The sequence below is a fragment of the Manacus candei genome, unplaced genomic scaffold (genome assembly GCF_025592945.1).
Source record: "Manacus candei isolate 608988 ecotype Guabito, Panama unplaced genomic scaffold, ASM2559294v1 h1tg000149l, whole genome shotgun sequence".
NCBI classification, from domain to species: Eukaryota; Metazoa; Chordata; class Aves; order Passeriformes; family Pipridae; genus Manacus; species Manacus candei.
Window position 1 is genome coordinate 294,116 of NW_026138197.1, and position 18,961 is coordinate 313,076.

An 18,961-nucleotide genomic window follows, 5' to 3' on the forward strand; every position below is an offset into this window, starting at 1 on the left:
TTATTGTCTGTACTTTTGCTGTTACTCAGTTGTTATGTTGTTTTACATTTTTGGAGATGACACTTCATCAATATGCTGTTCAAGTTGTTCACCAGTGTCATGGTCCAACCACAGACCATGCGGTGGGATGTATCAGGGGTTAATTATGCTGATGCTTTTGGTCTGTGTTTGGCCCAGCCACCTGTGAAAGTTTTGTTCTTTCCCTGCCAAGTTTTGAGAAAATAAGCACTGATAAAATGGGAACTTTGTCCATGAAGGGAGTTTTGGTATAAACTATATTTAATTGGTGTTCTGTGATTGGCTAATCGTCCTCCAAGGTCACTTGAAGGAGAAAGTGAAGACTATAATGATGAAGGACGCCCCCAGACTGATTTGGAAAAGATCCCCCCGAGTGCAGTACACGGGTGCAGGGAAAGCCACGTGTACGCAGAAGAGGTGCACTTACATAACCAAGGGGGTGGGACTGAGGGCCTCTGGCTGGGTGGTGATGACCACTCCTGCCTAGGTTGAGGTCACTCAGTTAATTGTATAAAAGCAGACAGTACTTTCTTGGAGGGAGCTAGCTTCACACCAAGGACATCCAAGGATGCAGCTTCTTCTATGGGTAATTACAGGTATGCTAGGTCAGTAAGATAACTTTATGGGCAACAGCTGGGTAACTGGGGAGGTTGTGCTGGGGGCTTATTTCTCTCCTCCTTCCTCCCTTTTTGGTTTGTTCATTTTGTTGGCCACCTCTTGGTAATAAATATCAGTTTTGTTGAGCTTGCAACAGTGTCATGGTTTCAAGATTTCAGTATGTTTGAACCCGTCCCTAATACACTCCCACTCCCCTTCTTCTGGGGCGGATCATAACAACATGACACAAAATACTTTGGATTTTTCTAATGTCTCATATTTCAAAATGAGACACACATATACCCCCATACACATCCAAAGAATATTTAAGGCATATGAGACCTTTCAACCATTCAAAAGTAGGATAATCTTGTTTCAAAAAAAAAAAAGAAGCCTGGAAATGGAAATCCAGACAGAAAGCTCTCTCTTCTCTTCCCTTTTCCCCTCTCGTGCTGAAGAAGTTCTGCCTTGAAGAGAGGTGTTTATACCTCTGGAAATCTTAGAAATTGTCAGTCCTGTGCAGCCATTCAGATCACAACAGATGTTGTCTGAGAGAGGACAGAACTTTGGCATCTATTTTACTGACTTCTAAGTCCCCGTTTCTATGAACAGATGAATCTAAAAACCAGGTACAGGATAATGGGACCAGCCTTGGATGGCAGACCAGAAAAAAGGAAGTTCCATTCCCATTCATGCCACAGTTTTGATCCTGCATTCAGAGGAGCTACTGCTGTCTTGGAACTCTTTCTTTTTCCCCCCAAAAAAATAATCAGCTGGCCTTTCAGTTACCAACAGTGGTGTCTCCTTTCTTGTTACAGCACTCTACATCATCTCTCTTTCAGCGAGCCATGACCATGCCAGCTCTGGCTCTGTTTGGTGGCTCTGGTTTGAACTCTGGTCTGGTGTGACTCCCTTTTGCTTTCCAGCTTGTGACATGGATCCCAGTGCTGTTCCATTGGGCACTTGAAGAAGAGATGGCTCTATGAAGTTCTGTCCTTCTGCTGTGCTAAAAAGTGGTATTTGGGAGTGCAGCTGATTTGAGAATTGAGCTCCCTGCATGTAGAAATCACTCCAGGGGACAGCCTGATAGGCACTGATGTCTGCTGAGGGAAAAGCAACAAAAGGAAAGACAGAATACTGAAAATAACAGCAGCATGTCTATGCTCCGTGCAAACAGCATTGCAGCCATGCTCTGGTGGTCATTGCAGTAGAGCAGACACCATATATAGATAAAGGATCACTTTGCTGTTTACGCTGCAGTGTTTTTATCCAAAAGATTGTCGTGGTTTGGACCTTGTGTTTCCCCCAGAGGCTAAGAAAAGTGGTAGACCCCAAGGGGTGGAAACCCCTGGAAGTTTTGGAGTTCTGTCCAATGGGCGCTCCTGCAAAAATGTCAACATCCCACAAGCTCACCGGAAGAGATGAGTTGTAGTTTTGGTTGTTGAGGAGAGGTGGTCATGTTGTGAGCCACTAGGAAGGGGCTCTGAGCCCCTGGGGCCCTCTGGGGCCTCCCAGCCCCTGGCTGGGGGGGCTGCGGGGACCTGGAACAGCATAAAGCTGGGCTAGGTGCCTGTAGTTATGCCGGGAGATGTTTTCTCCATGGGCACAGAGCAGCAGCCGGCACTGACCAGAGAAACGGTGGCAGAGAGCCAGGATAGATAACACCTGAACTGAAGGAGCAGCAGAAACAACATGCAGCACCACAGAGAAGACTCCTGGAAAGAGAGCTGAGGAGAAAGAGAGCCAGCAGCCTGAGAGACAGAGTTCTGGGGGTAAGACTGTACCAGATCCCCTAAAACTCCCTTGAGACCCCTCTTGGAGAAGAGGGACATGGACTCCTATTTTGGAGAGTAGTTTTGGACATGCAGCACTAGAGAGAGAGGAGCTAAGAAGCTCAAAGTGTCCCGCAGCTGGACTGGGACGGCCAGAGGAATGCGGGGGGAGTTGACCTTGGCTCTTCCCCCTTGCACGCTGCCACGGTGGCAGCCTGAGAGACAGGGCACAGAGGCCCTGCAAGAGATACCAGACCGTCACGAAGACCCCCCTGAGTCTTCGTGATATGACGTGGTGATACGACCTTGTCTGGGGTTACGAAGCCCACGGAAGACCCCTCAGTTGGAGGCGATGGGGCCGAGAGAGGTTGGATACCTCCCTCGTGGATGCTGGCAGAAAGCCAGCTATCAGCTGCTGCATGCATGTGAAGAAGACAGACAGACTGCTGCCTCAGAAGATGCTGCTGTTCAAAGACTGAAAGGGATCTGTCCTTCTCTCCCTCCTGGACTTTTATTTGGAGGGGAGAAGAGATCTGATCATTGTAAATACATATGTCATGGTAGAGATAGTTGTGATCATGTGTATAATGTGATATGGTATTTATTTGTACAGTCATTGTAATATATTCCCTTTCCCCCACTTTGAGTCTGGTGTGTTTTGTCTGGAAAAACCCATCTCACATTAGGTTGAGATGTGGGAGGGGGGAATGGAGCTAGGGGATTGGATTTTGGGGCTATCTCAAACCATGACAAGATAGTTCTTAGAAGGAAAAATCTTGGAAGTTCATAGTATTGTTATAACGTAAAAAGAAATCATGATGTCACTCAGCACTGATCCTGAGAGTATGTAACGATATTAGAGACACCCACTCCCCAATTTTTTTTCTCCACTCTTATTTTCCAAGAGGTTCCAACTCTGTCAAGCATAACCTGAATGTTTAATCTTCACTTTCATTTATGGAAGCTGGAAGCAGAAATGTATTGTTAAGTAATAGCTATAATCCAACTAAGTTGTTCACTTGCTTACTCTGTGAAGTAAGACTCACGGGTGTGTCTGCACTGACAGACTGGTTCCCTGCCCACTGCATTTTGGGAACCTGGAACCTTTTCAGGAAGAAATTCTTCCCTGTGAGAGTAGTGAGGCAAGTTGCCCAGAGAAGCTGTGGCTGCCCCATCCCTGGAAGTGTCCAAGGCCAGGTTGGATGGGGCTTTGAACAACCTGGGATAGTGGAAGGTGTTCCTGCCCATGGCAGGATGATCCTTAAGGTCCCTTCCTACCCAAACCATTCCATGATTCTGTGAACTTGGTCATAACAGTTGTAGGATCCCTTCCTCGAACAGAACAGCCACGCACTGCTGATTGTGCTCTGGACAGAGTAAGAGAATATCAACTCTGCCTCTGTTCCTTCAACAATCTTTCAACTTTATCAGTCTGCACCTTTACACATCCCTTATACTCACACAATGTGCCCCAAAGAATGCAACACACACTTTGGCATCACGCTATAAAAATGTTAATTTGGTGCACTGGGGCACAGCCCTCTCATTATTTCTGGTACTTCAGACTGAAAAACCACTGAAAAGAATAATTATGCCTTGAAACCAGAGAGGGGAGACAGGCCAAGTGTGGTAGATAGCACAGGTGCTGCCAACCTGGCCTGGACAATGTCAGCAGGAATAATGGGAACAAGAGCCAGTTTGCAGCCTGCTGTGAGTCAGACTTCCCTCCCTAACAATGTCCACAAGACTGGTACAAAACTGGCAGCAGCATCTGTGGTCTGAAACTATTCTCTTATGTGATAAGACAAGACATGTAGTTTTTGGACTGTGAGCTTAATTCAACAAACCTGACAGTCCAAATAAACTAACTGCAATGGTTTCTTATTTGATTATACTTGGGCTTGAATAACTTCAAAATACAAAGCCTGGACACAAAACAAGATCAACAGTGCCAGTTTCACCTAGTTACTTTACATAAAATTATGCAGAAGTGCCTTAATCTGTTCCAAATTCAAACCAGAGGAAGAAAAAGAAAGACTCTATATGCATACGCTGCTGGCTTCTGTCTCTCTCTTCTTTTGCACTACCTGAAGATATGAAACTTCAAACTGGTTTCTGCAGAAGCCCAACAGAGTGAGAAGCCTGTTTTTCTTTCTACCTCCAACTATTCCACTTGCTGAGGCACCTTTTCTATTTTGCACCCTTGATTCCCAGCCACATATACCAAAGGCATGTTCACTTGCACAACAGTACACTCCTGCAAAAGTTAGTTCTCCAGTCCAGAGAAAAACCACTGCACTACCTGACACATTCATATTTAATGCTCTTTCTGACGTGCAAACTGTGTAGTAACTTTTGATTCAAATGAATGGGTCACTCAGCACTTTAAAAAAAACCAAGCATACAAAGAAATTAGAAAAAAAGATGGGCCCATACCTATATATATCTATATCTGTGCATGCATGTGCATTTTTCTACTTTCTGTCACAGCCACCAATAAAACCACTGATCATCCTGAGTGTTTCAGGGTATGGTTTAGTTACTCCAGAGATGCAGGATGACAAAATATTTCAGAAATTTACCTGAGTTTCCACTTGACTGCTGTGGCACGAGCTGTCCCCCCATGTAGTTTTGTCCATAGCCTTGTGTGGCTCCACAGGTTACTGCTCCAGTGTTACCAGGTAAGGCCAGGAAAGCTGAATGGGACTCAGGGGGTGTTGGAGGAGGGAGTTGGTCACTGGAGAGCAAATTGGTGGCCAGGTGATCTGGCAGTTGGCAGAACTGGGAGAGCTGGTGCAGCTGGGAGTATTGGGACAGCTGGTAAATTCCCCCTGGCTGCTGTACTGGCAGTACGTGGTCTCCAAGTTCCCTGCAGTCTCCAGCTGCTCAGGGTAATGGCAGGAGGGTGGTGGACTAAAGCTCCAGAGAGCAAGGAGAGGCAATCCAGAGATTAAAGTAGGGTCAACAGCTACAGCAACCCATCCAGTAAACAACTGTGTTATTGCCAACTCTGATCTGACTCCAACCCCTCCTCCCAGATGCCAGGACAAAGGCAACGGAAACCACTTGAGCCAAGTGGTTTCACAGCAGGATTCTTCACCAATGGGCATTAGTGGGGATCATCTTCCCACTCTCCAGAGCACACCCCAAAGTTTGAAACATCCTCTCTTTTGCTTGACAGGTATGCAATTCTGGAAGCATTCTGACCAGAGGTATCACTTGTCTCACAGCAGGTGCCCTGTCCCACTATGCACATCAGGCAGCTTTTCACACTTCATTTAAAAGATACTGTCACTCCTGCACCTCACTTTTCACTTATGCTCCCACCTAATTCCTTGTCCCATGTCCCACATTCACCCTCACAAGGCTTCTCCCAGGCTTTGCTTTTTTCATTTCCCTTCTCATCTGTTCCTACTCTTGATTCTGGATGTTGTAAGTGAAGGCCTCCCTGGAGCCATTTTCCTGACTGGACAACCAGCATTCACTGTTGGGAGTGTCCAGCGCCATGGACACAGCAGGGCTGTGGGGGTTGAAGGACAGGTTGGTGGCCCTGTGGACGGGAGGAGGGCCGGGAAGGCTCGGGAAGCACTCCACTCTGCTGGAGTTGAAGCTGTCCACTCTGCTGGAGTTGAAGCTGTCCACTCTGCTGGAGTTGAAGCTGTCCACTCTGCTGGAGTTGAAGCTGTCCACTCTGCTGGAGTTGAAGCCGAGCCGTAGCGACATCTTCGCCTGAACTTCTTCACAAGATGCCACCGTTCCTGCCACCGAGGAGGCTGTGAATGAAAAGAGAGACTGTCACACCGCGCTGTCATAGCAGGAATGAACAGGAGCAAGCAGAGGGAAGGAGGAGCAGAACAGAAAAGCAAGAAGCCAGACATTAACTGGTGGGAATAAAAGTGAGCAATTACAGGCATTGCTGTAGAGAAGCACAAGGAAGTACTAGCAAGTTCTCTGGAGCACAGGATGGTGTTTATTGGCTAAATAAAACTACCTTCATGATTTCAGCCTCTACATATTATATTTATTCAGCTCTCAAGAAGGCAGCCAAGTGAAGCAAAGTACTTCCTGGAAAAAAAGCCAGGAATTATCCCCCAGTCATCTTCCATCACTACTGTCCTCTGGGAAGAGTGTGCTGCACTCAACTCAAAAGATTACCCTTTTGAAAAATTTAACTGTGGCTCGTAAGAAACAAAAACATGCACGTACACATCCACATCCTCGGTCATTGCTTTGACCATATTTTCACTCAGATGAGTCGTGCCAGAAAAAAAATTAAAAGAACAGAGATGTCAGCTGAAGATCTTTTGGAAAAAGTAGCTGGGACACAGAAAAAGAAACCAACACCTTTTGGTTCCTAGAATCTTGTTTGGCGACCTCTCTCAGTCACTGCTGGAAAATGAGAGAGGAAGAGTTTCTTACAGAAGAGCCTCTGTGGAAACAGGACAATAGAGGACATTAAAGGTCAGAGTCACATATGCTGGTGATCCAAAGTAAGAACTATACACAGAAGTTCAAGGAGCTTGCACATGGGGCAAGAGAACAAGATTTTCTTTCATTATGGCAATTAGCAAATGATTTCTCTCTTCACAAATTTAAATGATTTTTCGAGTCTAGCTGGGCTGAACCAGCCGAATGTTCAGGTAAAGCTGGTCTACTCCCACTCCTAGGAAAGCTTTATGGAGAGTTTACAGTTGTACTTCACCCTTGCAGGCATACAGGGTAACATCAAATGCACTCCACCAGGTACGAATGAAAGGCCTCAAGCATAAAACTTAAAGATGCCACAGCAAGCATTAGCAACCTCCGTAGAATTTTGGAATGCAAGCCCAGAGAGCTGATGAGGAGATTCCACTTCAACACCTCATAGCACTGTTTCTCAGATTCCCCATCACACTGTGCATTTCTGTCTCTCTTATTGCATCTTCCCACATGCAGTTTTTTCTAACTCTCTGCAACCATGGAGAGAGGGAATCATGATGTTTCCATGAAAACTTTTCAAGTTTCAATAACCTCGATTTTGGGCTCATTTAGAAAACTGGAGCAAGAGCTAGGATGGCATCTCTCAAGCATTCACATGCCCATGCAATTCTCAGCGGTTTATTTTTTCTGTTTGAACATACTATTTATCCATGTCAGGCAGCATCTATGATATACCTGTCCCACTCTCGGTGTTTGACATAGCACAGATCTACTCCCACACAACAAAGCACAAGGAAGCCAATATTTAGTGTCCTCAAAATCAAAATGGCTTAGCCAGAAATGAAACTGAAGATCTCTCCTGCCTTTTTTTTAAAACCTTCATTTGCACAGGTTCTCCCAACCATCGTGTCCCAGAATGTTCACACAAACATTATGAAACATACCTACCTGAAAACCAGTCTACATCCAGGTAAATCTTCAGTTCAATAATGACATTAGGGTGAGCTGTTCTGCAGATGGCACTAGTCTTCCTCAGGATGAATACAAGCAGCCCAGGAAGTCACTTCTAATCCCACTTTCACATCTACTAAAAATTAAGTTGTTTTTTGAAATATTTGCAATCATCATCACGGCTAGGCTTCGAGAACGAAGATTTGGGAAGGCTCTATCCACATTTGCTGGTGGCTTATGAGGCCAATACGTGACAGACATATCCGATTGCAAAAGGCACAGCAGAAAGACTCCTTAGATGGTGTATTCTGCAAGACACGGTTCTTTCTGCGTTGCCTTTTCTCCTCGAGAGTGATCCTGCGCATGTTCTCGAAGGAGACAGCTGTGTTATAGATGGGGTGTCTCCAGGCCTCCCGATTTGAGGCCAGAGTAGACCAGTTATGGTGATCAATATGGCCAGGCTGAGATGTTGTTTCAGGGAGTCCTTGTATCTTTTCTTTGGGGCTCCTCTCTTGCAGCAGCCAGTGGCACGTTCACCATAGAGCAGGATCTTAGGGAGGTGGTGGTTGGTCCTTCATCCTTGAGACGTGCCCTGCCCAGCACAGCTGTGTTCTCAGCAACATGGCCTCAATACTAGTGACTGCTGCTTGTTCAAGAACAGATGTATTGGTCACATAATCTGACCAGTGGATGTTTAGGATTGAACGGAGGCAGCGTTGATGGAAGCGTTCTAGGAGACATAGGTGGTGGCGGTAGATGACCCATGAGATGCAGTCATCATCACCTTGCATAAGAAGAAAGGTATTAAATCAGATTGCTCAAACTATCGTGGTATTACTCTGCTCTCCATTGCTGGCAAAATCCTGGCAAGAATACTCTTGAACAGACTAATACCCACTATAGCAGAAGGCATCCTTCCTGAAAGTCAGTGTGGTTTCAGAGCCAACAGGAGCACCACAGACATGGTATTTGCAATACTTAGGTGTAGATAATCTTTGTGGGTCATGGCAATAGGACCCCCAGGCAAAGAGATTGTGAAGGGACACCCATGGTCTCCGAAGAGCTGATTTAGCCTTTTCTCAAGACTCCTCTGTTTCTCAGTCCTTTGAAAGACAGATGCTGAAATTATGCCTTCTGAATAAAGTCACAAATGCAGTGGGAATAAACAATTCCTAGAGGACCAATATCTGCTAAATCTGACATATTTACAGAAGATTCCAGAATTGTTTGATGGAGAATTCTGATCACTGGCTTGAGATAATACCTACATTTTACTATTCTGTTGCTTTTCCTGACACTGATATAGAGATAAATAACCTCAGAAGGCTTTCCAGTGAGTATGGGAACGTAACAGCAGGATTTTTGTTTATCACTTCCATTATTTCTGGATTTTCAGTCCATGAGACAGCCTTGGGAATTTTTGGAGAGCAATTTAATAATTTGCAGCTTCAGATCTCTGAACCAGCCCTGGTTAAGACATGTGCCTTAACTCAAGAATGTCTATTCTAAGTCTCCACCCACACACCTGCCTTACCCCTACTATAGCTGCTTCCACAACATCCTGGCAGAGTTCAGAGATCCATTCTTTAGTGCAAACAGTTTCCAATGAGCGGGACAGAGTCTTGAAGTAACAGAAACGGATGTGTGTTTTTCTGTCGGCATGACTGGGATGTCTGTCTTTCACGAGTCATGAAGGAGACTGAGGCTTGTCCTAGAGATGTATCCATGAACTTACAGCAGGACCTGGTTTCACAAGCCTGTGTCACACACTGATGTCACAAACAGTTTCTTTTAATGCTGAGTAATTACAGCCTTTCGTGCAAATGACATCTTGAAAGTAGAAAAAAAATATTACTCAAACTTAGGAGCAATGGCCTCTTCATTTAATTGGAGTGATGGCCAATGAACCAATTCAGCTTCTAAATTCATTGCTTTGAGAAACCTGTCAGTCTGATCCTCTTCTGGATTTTCAGTAGGCCAGAACCTACCACTTGTTCAAAAGATATGATTCCTGCTTGCCATGTCAGCTACACATCATCAGCTTTAAAGTAATTTGTTCAAAAGCCAGAATCCTGTGAGTGAAATTCTGAGAAATAAAAATATGGGTTTTTTATAAATAGACGTACCATGAAGTTGTCTCATGGTACCATCAGGGACCATCAGGGTCTCTTTCGGCGGGATAAGGGAAATGAGAAAATCCTTAAAAATTCAATCTTTTAGGGCCATTTTGTACACGAGGTTCCTTTTCTCTTTGGGCTAAGAACAAAGGAAGATCCATCACTTTTGACAGGGGATGGCTTGCAGCCAACTGGGAAAAAGGGGAAGCCCCTTTTCAGAGAAAAGAAACCTTTTTAGGTAAAGATGAATACATTAAAACTTATCTGAAAAGGGTGGGATTTTGCGAAACTATAAAATGTATGGAATTTAAACCGAAGTTGTCTTTTTCCCTGGAAATGCGGTGCGAGAAAGACCCAGCGTGTTGAATAAATTCTTCCTTGTTTCTTTGTTCCCTAAGTTTATGACGTCTTTCTAAATTTAAAGAGAGGGATACTTCCCACAAAATCATTAGAGTTTGTTATTTATTCACTCTTCTCTGACAGATCATATCCAGCTTCATCCAATTGCTCTCAAGACTTCCACAGTCATTTCACCTCTGACAGTTATCTGCACAGATTGGGCTCCTGACAGGTGTCCTCACAATACAGCCACATGAAACAAAGGATTTCCTGCAAAATCACCAGTGGGGCAGAAAAATCTCCTCCCACAAACTAGAGGAACTTTTCTTTCTAAAGGGTTAACTCAAAAAAAATCATAAGCCAATGCTTTAAGTCAGTGAATCACAGATATATTTATATCAGTAAGGAATCTCAGGAAAACAAGAAAAACTTTAAAGAACTGCCAGTGTCAAAAAAATCTATTAATCTCAAGCATGCTGTCCAGCAAAAGTAGTAAAAAACAATTCTAAGACCAAAGCAAGCTCAAAATGGAAGTTTTGAGGTGCAAAAGGCTCTCATAGCAAGCAGTGTGCCCAATACCCAAATCAGAAGCCAAAACTGCCATCAAGGTAAGATACATCTCAAATAGAACACGCTGACATTTTTAATCAACTTGTTTGGCAAACTGGAAAAAACGGTGACACATTAGGAAAAAAAAGAACCCACAAATCAACAGTCAGAAGTACTGGCCAGAGCAAAGAAAAACAGTGGAAAAGGCAGCACTGAACACTCTCCAAAGGTCTCAGATAACAGATTTTACTGTCCTCATCATTTTCTTGTCGTGCTGAAAGTGGCTAAATACACTGGTACCAAGGAAAGCACCTGAACAGCCACTCCAGCAGGCCAAAATCTATAGGCATAACTGCACCACAATGCACAGGTCACAAATTATTTTGCTGAAATCTAACATTACTAAGCAATTGGTTTTGCCTTGTAAACTGATAACTTTTTTTTTTCTAATTTGTTTCCTCTTTTATTTTGCTTCAGCTAGTTTGGATTTTATCCTATTCAAGTTTTGCCTCCTTCATGTTCTGAGATATTCTAATAAAGCTAACAGGTGGACCCTGGATGGCTCTATTTCTTGGCAAGATTTTTAATGAATGAATTCAGGTCACATTGTCTTTCATTTTCCCTGTTTCAGTTTTTGCTTTCTTAAAGAGAAAAGTCTGCCTATGCAATGCTAGATAACAAGCAAACAAACAAAAAGCAAATTTTATTGTTTTATTCCCCATAGCTGTGTTACCCTGCATCTAGTTAAGGCAAAACTGCAACTGCAGCTTTCCATGCCACTGTGCCCTGCAGATCTCTCTTCTATGAGGACTCTCGACACCAAATACCAGTCTTCTCCCTCAAAGAGTGCACCAACTTAGGTCTCTACTCTGCCCAGGCACCAGTTCTCCCATGACTTGTAGGAATGTAATTTTTAGGACTTCTAACTTCCATCTGATTAGAGTTGAACAAATTTGGAGGGCAGGGTGGGTTTCATAAATAAAGAGAGCAGAATGTGGCTCTTTACACAGACCTTATTCCTCCCTTCCCTCAGGCAACCGGGTTCAAAACCACTCACCAAACCTCACAGTTCGTGTGCACTACCAAAGCAAGCCTCTTTTCTGAACAGTGACTTAGAGACGGTACTTTTTTTGATCCCCTCAAACAGATCTGTATCTGGAAAGTATTTACCAGCCTTAGCTGACACAAATAGATTTCATTACTTCTTGCCCAGCCTGATTTAAAGAGAAAAAGGGGAGGCTTGTTCCCTCACACAGATCTAGTGGAACAAAGTAAAGTCTCGTTTTCACACATCCCTATCACTGAAGACACAGGGGTTTCAGACAAGCAGAGGAAGCCTGTTGTGCAAGTTTGGAGTTGGCCTCCTGCCAAATCTCCGAAACTCGACAACAGGGTCTCACATTGCCACAGACCCGCCAAGGTAAACGCTATGTGCTTACCATGGTGGAAGCAACCACCGGATGGTTGGAAACATATTCAGTACCGCATGCAACAGCCCGAAACACCATCCTAGGCCTTGAGAAGCAGGTCCTGTGGAGACATGGCACTCCAGAGCGAATTGAGTCAGACAACGGGACTCATTTCAAAAACAGTCTAGTGGCCACTTGGGCACAGGAGCATGGTATTGAATGGGTATATCACATTCCATATCATGCACCTGCTGCAGGAAAAGTAGAAAGGTGTAATGGACTGTTGAAGACGACTCTAAAGGCACTAGGTGGGGGAACTTACAAAAATTGGGACAAGAATTTAGCCAAGGCCACCTGGTTAGTCAACACCCGAGGCTCTGTCAACCGAGCTGGTCCTGCCCAAGCAGAGTCCCTCCACACTGTAGATGGAGACAAAGTTCCAGCGATCCATCTAAAAGGTATGTTAGGTAAGGCCGTTTGGATCACTCCTCCCTCAGGCCAAGACAAACCCATTCGTGGGATTGTCTTTGCTCAAGGGCCTGGATATACCTGGTGGGTTATGAGGAAGGATGGAGAGATCCAATGTGTGCCTCAAGGAAACCTAAGCCTGGGGAAAAACTAATTCTGTGCCTTGAGTTGTATTTTACAGGAGACCAGACACCAGACGGAAAAAAGACCCGAACAAAGCTGATACGAGAATCCAAGGATGGCCAATGATGACACAGCCCAAACCAGTGAGCCAGCCCTAAACTGGAACTGTGATTATGACGAAAGGGCCAAGAACACAAATCGAGTTGCTGGTGGTGCTGATCTTCAATGACAGACGACAGCCTTCGAGAAAAATAAACATGGACTATATATGTATATGTGCGGGATAGAGACAAACACAATATACAGGTGTTACGTAAAGAAATAGTATGGAATAAGGGGTGGAGAATGTGATGGTTTCAGTCTAGACCTTCCTGGAAACCAGCTTGTAACCAGGAAGGAACTGGGAAGGTGACCAAGGAGGTATTCCAGGCTATTCCTTTACGTAACCTAGGGTATAAATAAGGCATTAGCCAGGCCCCAGCACAAAGCGGAGAATCACATATTCGGATCCTTGTAGGAGAAGCACCCTTCTGTTAGACAACGGGCCATCTCACCGGAATCAAACATCTGTTCCGGTGTGAACTCCCAATTAATGGGAGGTGACACACTTCCTACTAATTTACCAAACTCTACCCAAGCTCCATGCCACCCGGGGACTGGCCTGTCCGCAGCCCTTTCCAAAGTTCCAGCGATCTCCTTTGAGGTGCGATCTTTCCTGCAACAGGGAAAGCAATACAACACCATTCTTCCAATTTTAAGCAACACTTCCATTACCTTCATTAATAACAGCATGGTTGCCACACAATTTAGATAATAATTGGGTCCAATCGTAACCATGGGGATCTCCTTTACCAGGCCTTTGATGTCGAGATTAGGAAAAGAAAAGTACTGGCAACATTCGTCCTCTGGGCATGGACGTTTCCCTATGGGATAACTCAGAACGGGCACAAACATTGCCAAAATCAGCAAGGAAATAGGTAGGATGGTCTTTAAAAGAAGAGCCCTTGCCCTACAGGACCGTCGGGCAATGCCAATTTCGGGGTCATTGTTAGGGCCACCTACAGAGTTCCTGTGGTAGTTGCTGATGAAGGCAGAGCCAGCACTACCCATTGTTGTTGTTATTATTTCTTCTTGTTCTTAAAACAACCCTTTGTTTATGTAAACAAAGTTTTCTTGGCTGCTTTCCCAGACTCTGGCAGTGTTCCCAGACCTGTTCCCAAAACAATAGATTTGGTTCGAAAAATAACACCGAGCTTGGCTGTCTTCCTGGACAATGTTTTCAAAACAGGCCAAACTTAACCAAAATATCCCACTTCTGACACCAAAATTGTTGTGCAAGTTTGGAGTTGGCCTCCTGCCAAATCCCCGAAACTCGACAACAGAGTCTCCTTCCCAGAGAGGGAAGGAAAAAAAAACCGAAAGACCAGGCAGCCAAAGTTCTAGCCAAAATATATATATATATATTATGTATAAAACAGAGATATACAATGAGAATTATATATATGAATCTATGACCCCAAATAGCTTCCCGAAGTCGAAGGGAAGAGGGGGGAAGGGAGAAGGGAAAAGGATAAAATAGGGTGAAAAGGGACAAATAATAAAACAGATCTACACAATCTAAAAACCCAGCAAAGCTGAAGAATTGGCAAGAGCTCACCACTTCCCTTGAAAGAAAGCAGTACGTCTGGACACGGCCCAGCACTCCCCCCTCACGCGTGGCCGATAACAGTAGTTACTGTAGGCCTCAGCTCCAGATAAGCCAGGCCCAGACAGGGACCACCGTTCTCCAACCTCGCCGGAAGAGAAGAGAGCGAACTCTCTTATCAATGCCTTATTTATACCCTAGGTTACGTAAAGGAATAGCCTGGAATACTTCCTTGGTCACCTTCCCAGTTCCTTCCTGGTTACAAGCTGGTTTCCAGGAAGGCCTAGACTGAAACCATCACACCTGTGTTTCCTAAAAGCTGGATGCACACACAGCAAATGCAATAGGAGGCAGTCAGCAGCAAGCTGAAAGGATTCCAGCAGTAAAAACCCAGCTCTCTTTATCACTCATTTTCCACATACTCATTTCACCCTCAGGGACATTCACTTGCCCTTTTTCTTCCTTACACACTGCACCAAGAATTCAGATGGGACCTTTCTGTCTATCAGGAGGATTGCTTGTCTTTTCCACATGGAGAATTGTATCCCAGTGTGCAAATTCCCAGAAAAAAATGGCTCATTGAAAACAGAGGACAAGATCACATCCCTGAATGAAACTTCTATTTCTCTAACAGAGGAAATGGATTCAAACAAAAAGTTTAGAGTAGATATCAGGAAGAAATTCTTTGCTGTGAGGGTGGGGAGGCCCTGGCACAGGTTGCCCAGAGAAACTGTGGCTGCCCCATCCCTGGAAGTGTCCAAGGTCAGGTTGGATGGGCCTCTGAGCAACCTGGTGTAGTGGAAGGTGTCCCTGCCCATGGCAGGGGGTTGGAACTGGATGATCTTTAAGGTCCCTTCCAACCCAAATCATTCTATGATTCTATTATATTCTCTCTTGACTAAATAGCACATCTGCAGATGTATTTTAGGAACCAGCAGAGGTTCCTACAGCATAGAAGTCCAATCATAGAGGATAATTGGTTTGTTTCCTTTAAATGAATTATTTTGCAAAACCTTAGTCTTTATCTAATTCTAATTAAATACAGGGCTCAACAGATGACATTGCTTCAGAACTCTGGGAAGCAGTGAATTATTCAAACACTTTGACCATATTTACCCTGTTGTAAGGAGTGGAAAAACCAGAACTAACTGAATTACAGTCCTATTGATTAAATAGGTCATAGGATTGACTAAAGTAGCCCTTGCCTTGAGAGGATGACAGGCAAATTTAAATGACAGAAATACTAAATTAAGTATCTCAATTACGTACTTTTAGCACACATAAGTATTTATTAGCATTATAAACTTACTGATACAACCTTACAGGTGCTTTCTACAGTGCCAAAGTACTTTTAAGGTATCAGCACTATTAAAAAAAAATTGAGTCATTATTAGAAAATGAGTTGCAAGAACTGGCCTTAATACTGATAACTAAATACTGGCACATTTAGAATAAAATGAGGGAGCAGAAATTCCAATGAATGAATTACACTGGGAAGCAGAAAAATGCACACAGTAGTATCATATGTCAGCACATATATTGCTTGGGATATCCCTCTGAAGGAAGTGATAAAGTCCTCATCACTTTGGAAATCTTTTTAAATTGTGCCAACTTGGAAATGTAAACATACATAGGAAATGCTTTAGGGAGCATTCCTGACTCCAGGGAATGCTCTGGTACTCCACACACGAATAAACAATTGAACAGTCTTTAGTTGCCATCAATCTTTAAGCACAGCACAGGTAGAGCCCTGGTCGAACAGCACACCCCACTGACCTCCAGCTCCACTGCAACTGAGAGTAAATTCAGCGTCAGCTCTGGAACTCAACTAGTCTCCCTCCCTCGAGGTCTTGCACAAAATGGAAACTTGCACTGCCTGGGGAAGCCAAGGAACCCTCTTGGACATTTAAAGGTATGGAGTACCTGAGGGAGCCTCTATAACACCAACAGTTTGTACAGTGCACCTTCCTCACACACCTCACCTGACTCTGGTTGTAACCAGAATGTTTCCATCTAAACCAGGGTATGGGATGTGTGTATCTGCCATGAAGAACGTCATAACCAGAGTAATACTTTCATCATCATTTAGAGCAGCAGGACCAGTGTCAAACAGTTATTATGGAAGAATGCCCCTATCACTTATCCTTATGAAGTCATATTCAGAATTCCTTGCTGGCTTGGGCTAGGACATGAACAAGGACTGCAAATTTGGCTCCAGCATCAGCACAGAAGCACCACCGTGCTGGTACATAGTTGGGACAGACTCAGTTAGCAGAGAGCTGCTATACCTCCAATCATAGAAAAGTTTGGGTAGGAAGGGACCTTAAAGACCATCCAATTCCAACCCCCTGCCATGGGTAGGGACACTGTCCACTATCCCAGGTTACTCCAACCTCCATCCAGCCTGTCCTTGAACACTTCCAGGGATGAGGCAGCCACAGCTTCTCTGGGGAACCTGTGCCAGGGCCTCACTACCCTCACAGGGAAGAATTTCTTCTGCATATCTAACCTAAATTTTCCCTCTTTCAGTTTGAAGCCATTCTCCCTCATCCTGTCACTGATGAAAAGTCCCTCTCCAGCTTCTCTGCAGCCCCTTCAGATACTGGAAGGTGCTGTGAGGTCTCCACACAACCTTCTCTTCTCCAGGCTGATCAATCCCAGCTTTCTCAGCCTGTCCAGTGACCTGGTGTCACATTTTGCACTGATGGTGTGGGGCATTCACATGACCTTCCCTAAAGTGTCTGGGAACATCCTAGCTCCACCAGCCAATGCTGTAGTTATGGAAAACACTCATGCTGGTCGGGGTCTCACCTGAGGCAGAGGAGAGCGGTGCAAGCTGTGCTCTGAGCAGGCTGGAGCAGTTCCCAGCTGCAGCGTTTCCTCCCAACATGGCAGATTGGTCACGAGCAACATCAGGCAACAGAGGCACAGGCAGAGGAGGTACCCTGGAGGCAGCAAAAAGGGTGTGAGGATGAACCAGAAGACAAGGCAGGGCATTATGACCAAATACATACTCTTCTACCCTACAATGGGCAGATCCTACATCACTAGCTGGTGGAAAAAGAAAGCAGTGGCTGATTTAGGTGTGCAAGGAATGCTGTCGACAGTATTTGGGGAAGCAGCCTCAAGTCCCCGGTGTAGGACAGGCTGCAGGGACAATGCAATGAAATGTAAGGTGGTCTCCAATCTTTATCTTAATTTTTCCTCTTTGCATTCTGTTTTCTCGCTCCAGATTACCACAAATATATCCCTGTGGAAACTAATTTCTTCCCTCACACATTCACTCATTACCCCTTGAAAGACTATCTATCCTCTCACATACTCCCTTCCCCCCCCAGTAAATGTCCCCTGCTCACCTATGAAAGGTGCTACCTTATATTTGTTCAAAGAAGCCCGTGACTTTGTAAGACTGATCTAAGCAAACAGCACTTCCATCACCAAGTGAAAATCCATGGAAATGGAAAGCAATGGTGGGAAGTGCAATGGGCTCCTGACCATTCACAAAAACATAAAATGAAGGGGTGATCCACAGACCTTTCTATCTCATCCCTTGTTCTCCACATGACTTTAGCCACAGCAATCTCAACAGATTTATTTCAAACCCTCTTTTAAGAGGGTCTACTACAATTTGCCAAGAAATCTGACGAGCGACTGAGGTCCAACTCGATTGTCAGCTCTCCATAGTTTAAATGTAAAGGGGGAATGGCAAAGGAAAACATTTAATTCATTAGGTACCTGTTGTGGAAAGATGAGAAAACAGAGTAGGTCCCCCATCCATAATCATGTGACAGAGGTGACGATGTTGGATGTTTTCTGTTGCCTTTTGCATTCAGCTTCTCTGAAAATAACAGCAGAAAGACACCCCCAAACATCAATTTCCTTTGCTACCCATGATTTTCAAGACAAAAGAGATTAACTCTGATCTCCTTAGCCTCATTTATCTAGCCATTATATGATTCACCTTAGGAAATGGGAAGATATGCAACCCCAGACTCCATGGCCATTTTGGGTGGGGTTGAGCAGTGTCCATGCCTGTGAGCTCTCTTCCTTGTCACCAGTGGCAGGTGTAGTCGTCACCTCCTCCCTGTCCCAGTCCCTGTCCATCCCTTTTCTGCACAGAACCCACTGTCCCTCACGCAGGCGTTACCAGGATTCGCTCTGGCATCACACCAAACGCAGCTGCAAGCTCCATCCTCTTCTCAGTGTCGGGATAGTGGTCTTCATGGAACACCTTCTCCAACTCTTCTAGCTGCTCTAGAAACCATGTATTGTTCAAAAAGATAGTGAGAGATGGGGAGTATGTGATAAACAAGAAAAAAAAAAAAACAGAAGAGGGAAGTAGAAAAAAACCAGAACATTTTTACTATATTTAGAAACACATGAAAAACATAAAAGATTTTTTTTTTAAAGTAAACCACAAAAATAAACAAAACTCTTCTTCTGCAGTAGAAACAAAGAGCACTGCTAGTGATGCTTCAAACATAAGACACTTTATTTGAAGATCTTCTCTATTTGAAGATCCTCACACATCTGACAGTGTGGAATGCAGTGCAG

At 44.4% G+C, this 18,961-nt stretch overlaps 1 protein-coding gene across 1 annotated transcript; it reads right to left on the reverse strand.

Annotated features, from left to right (window-relative positions):
• Positions 1-1,437: 1,437 nt before the first annotated feature.
• On the reverse strand, positions 1,438-18,511 carry LOC127463045 (uncharacterized). Its single transcript, XM_051772034.1, is given in 8 exon segments — positions 1,438-1,718; positions 4,970-5,221; positions 5,224-5,306; positions 5,803-6,009; positions 6,106-6,160; positions 17,219-17,353; positions 18,183-18,245; positions 18,463-18,511. Coding segments are annotated over 8 exon segments (1,125 nt in total).
• Between the last annotated feature and the right edge of the window lie 450 nt (positions 18,512-18,961).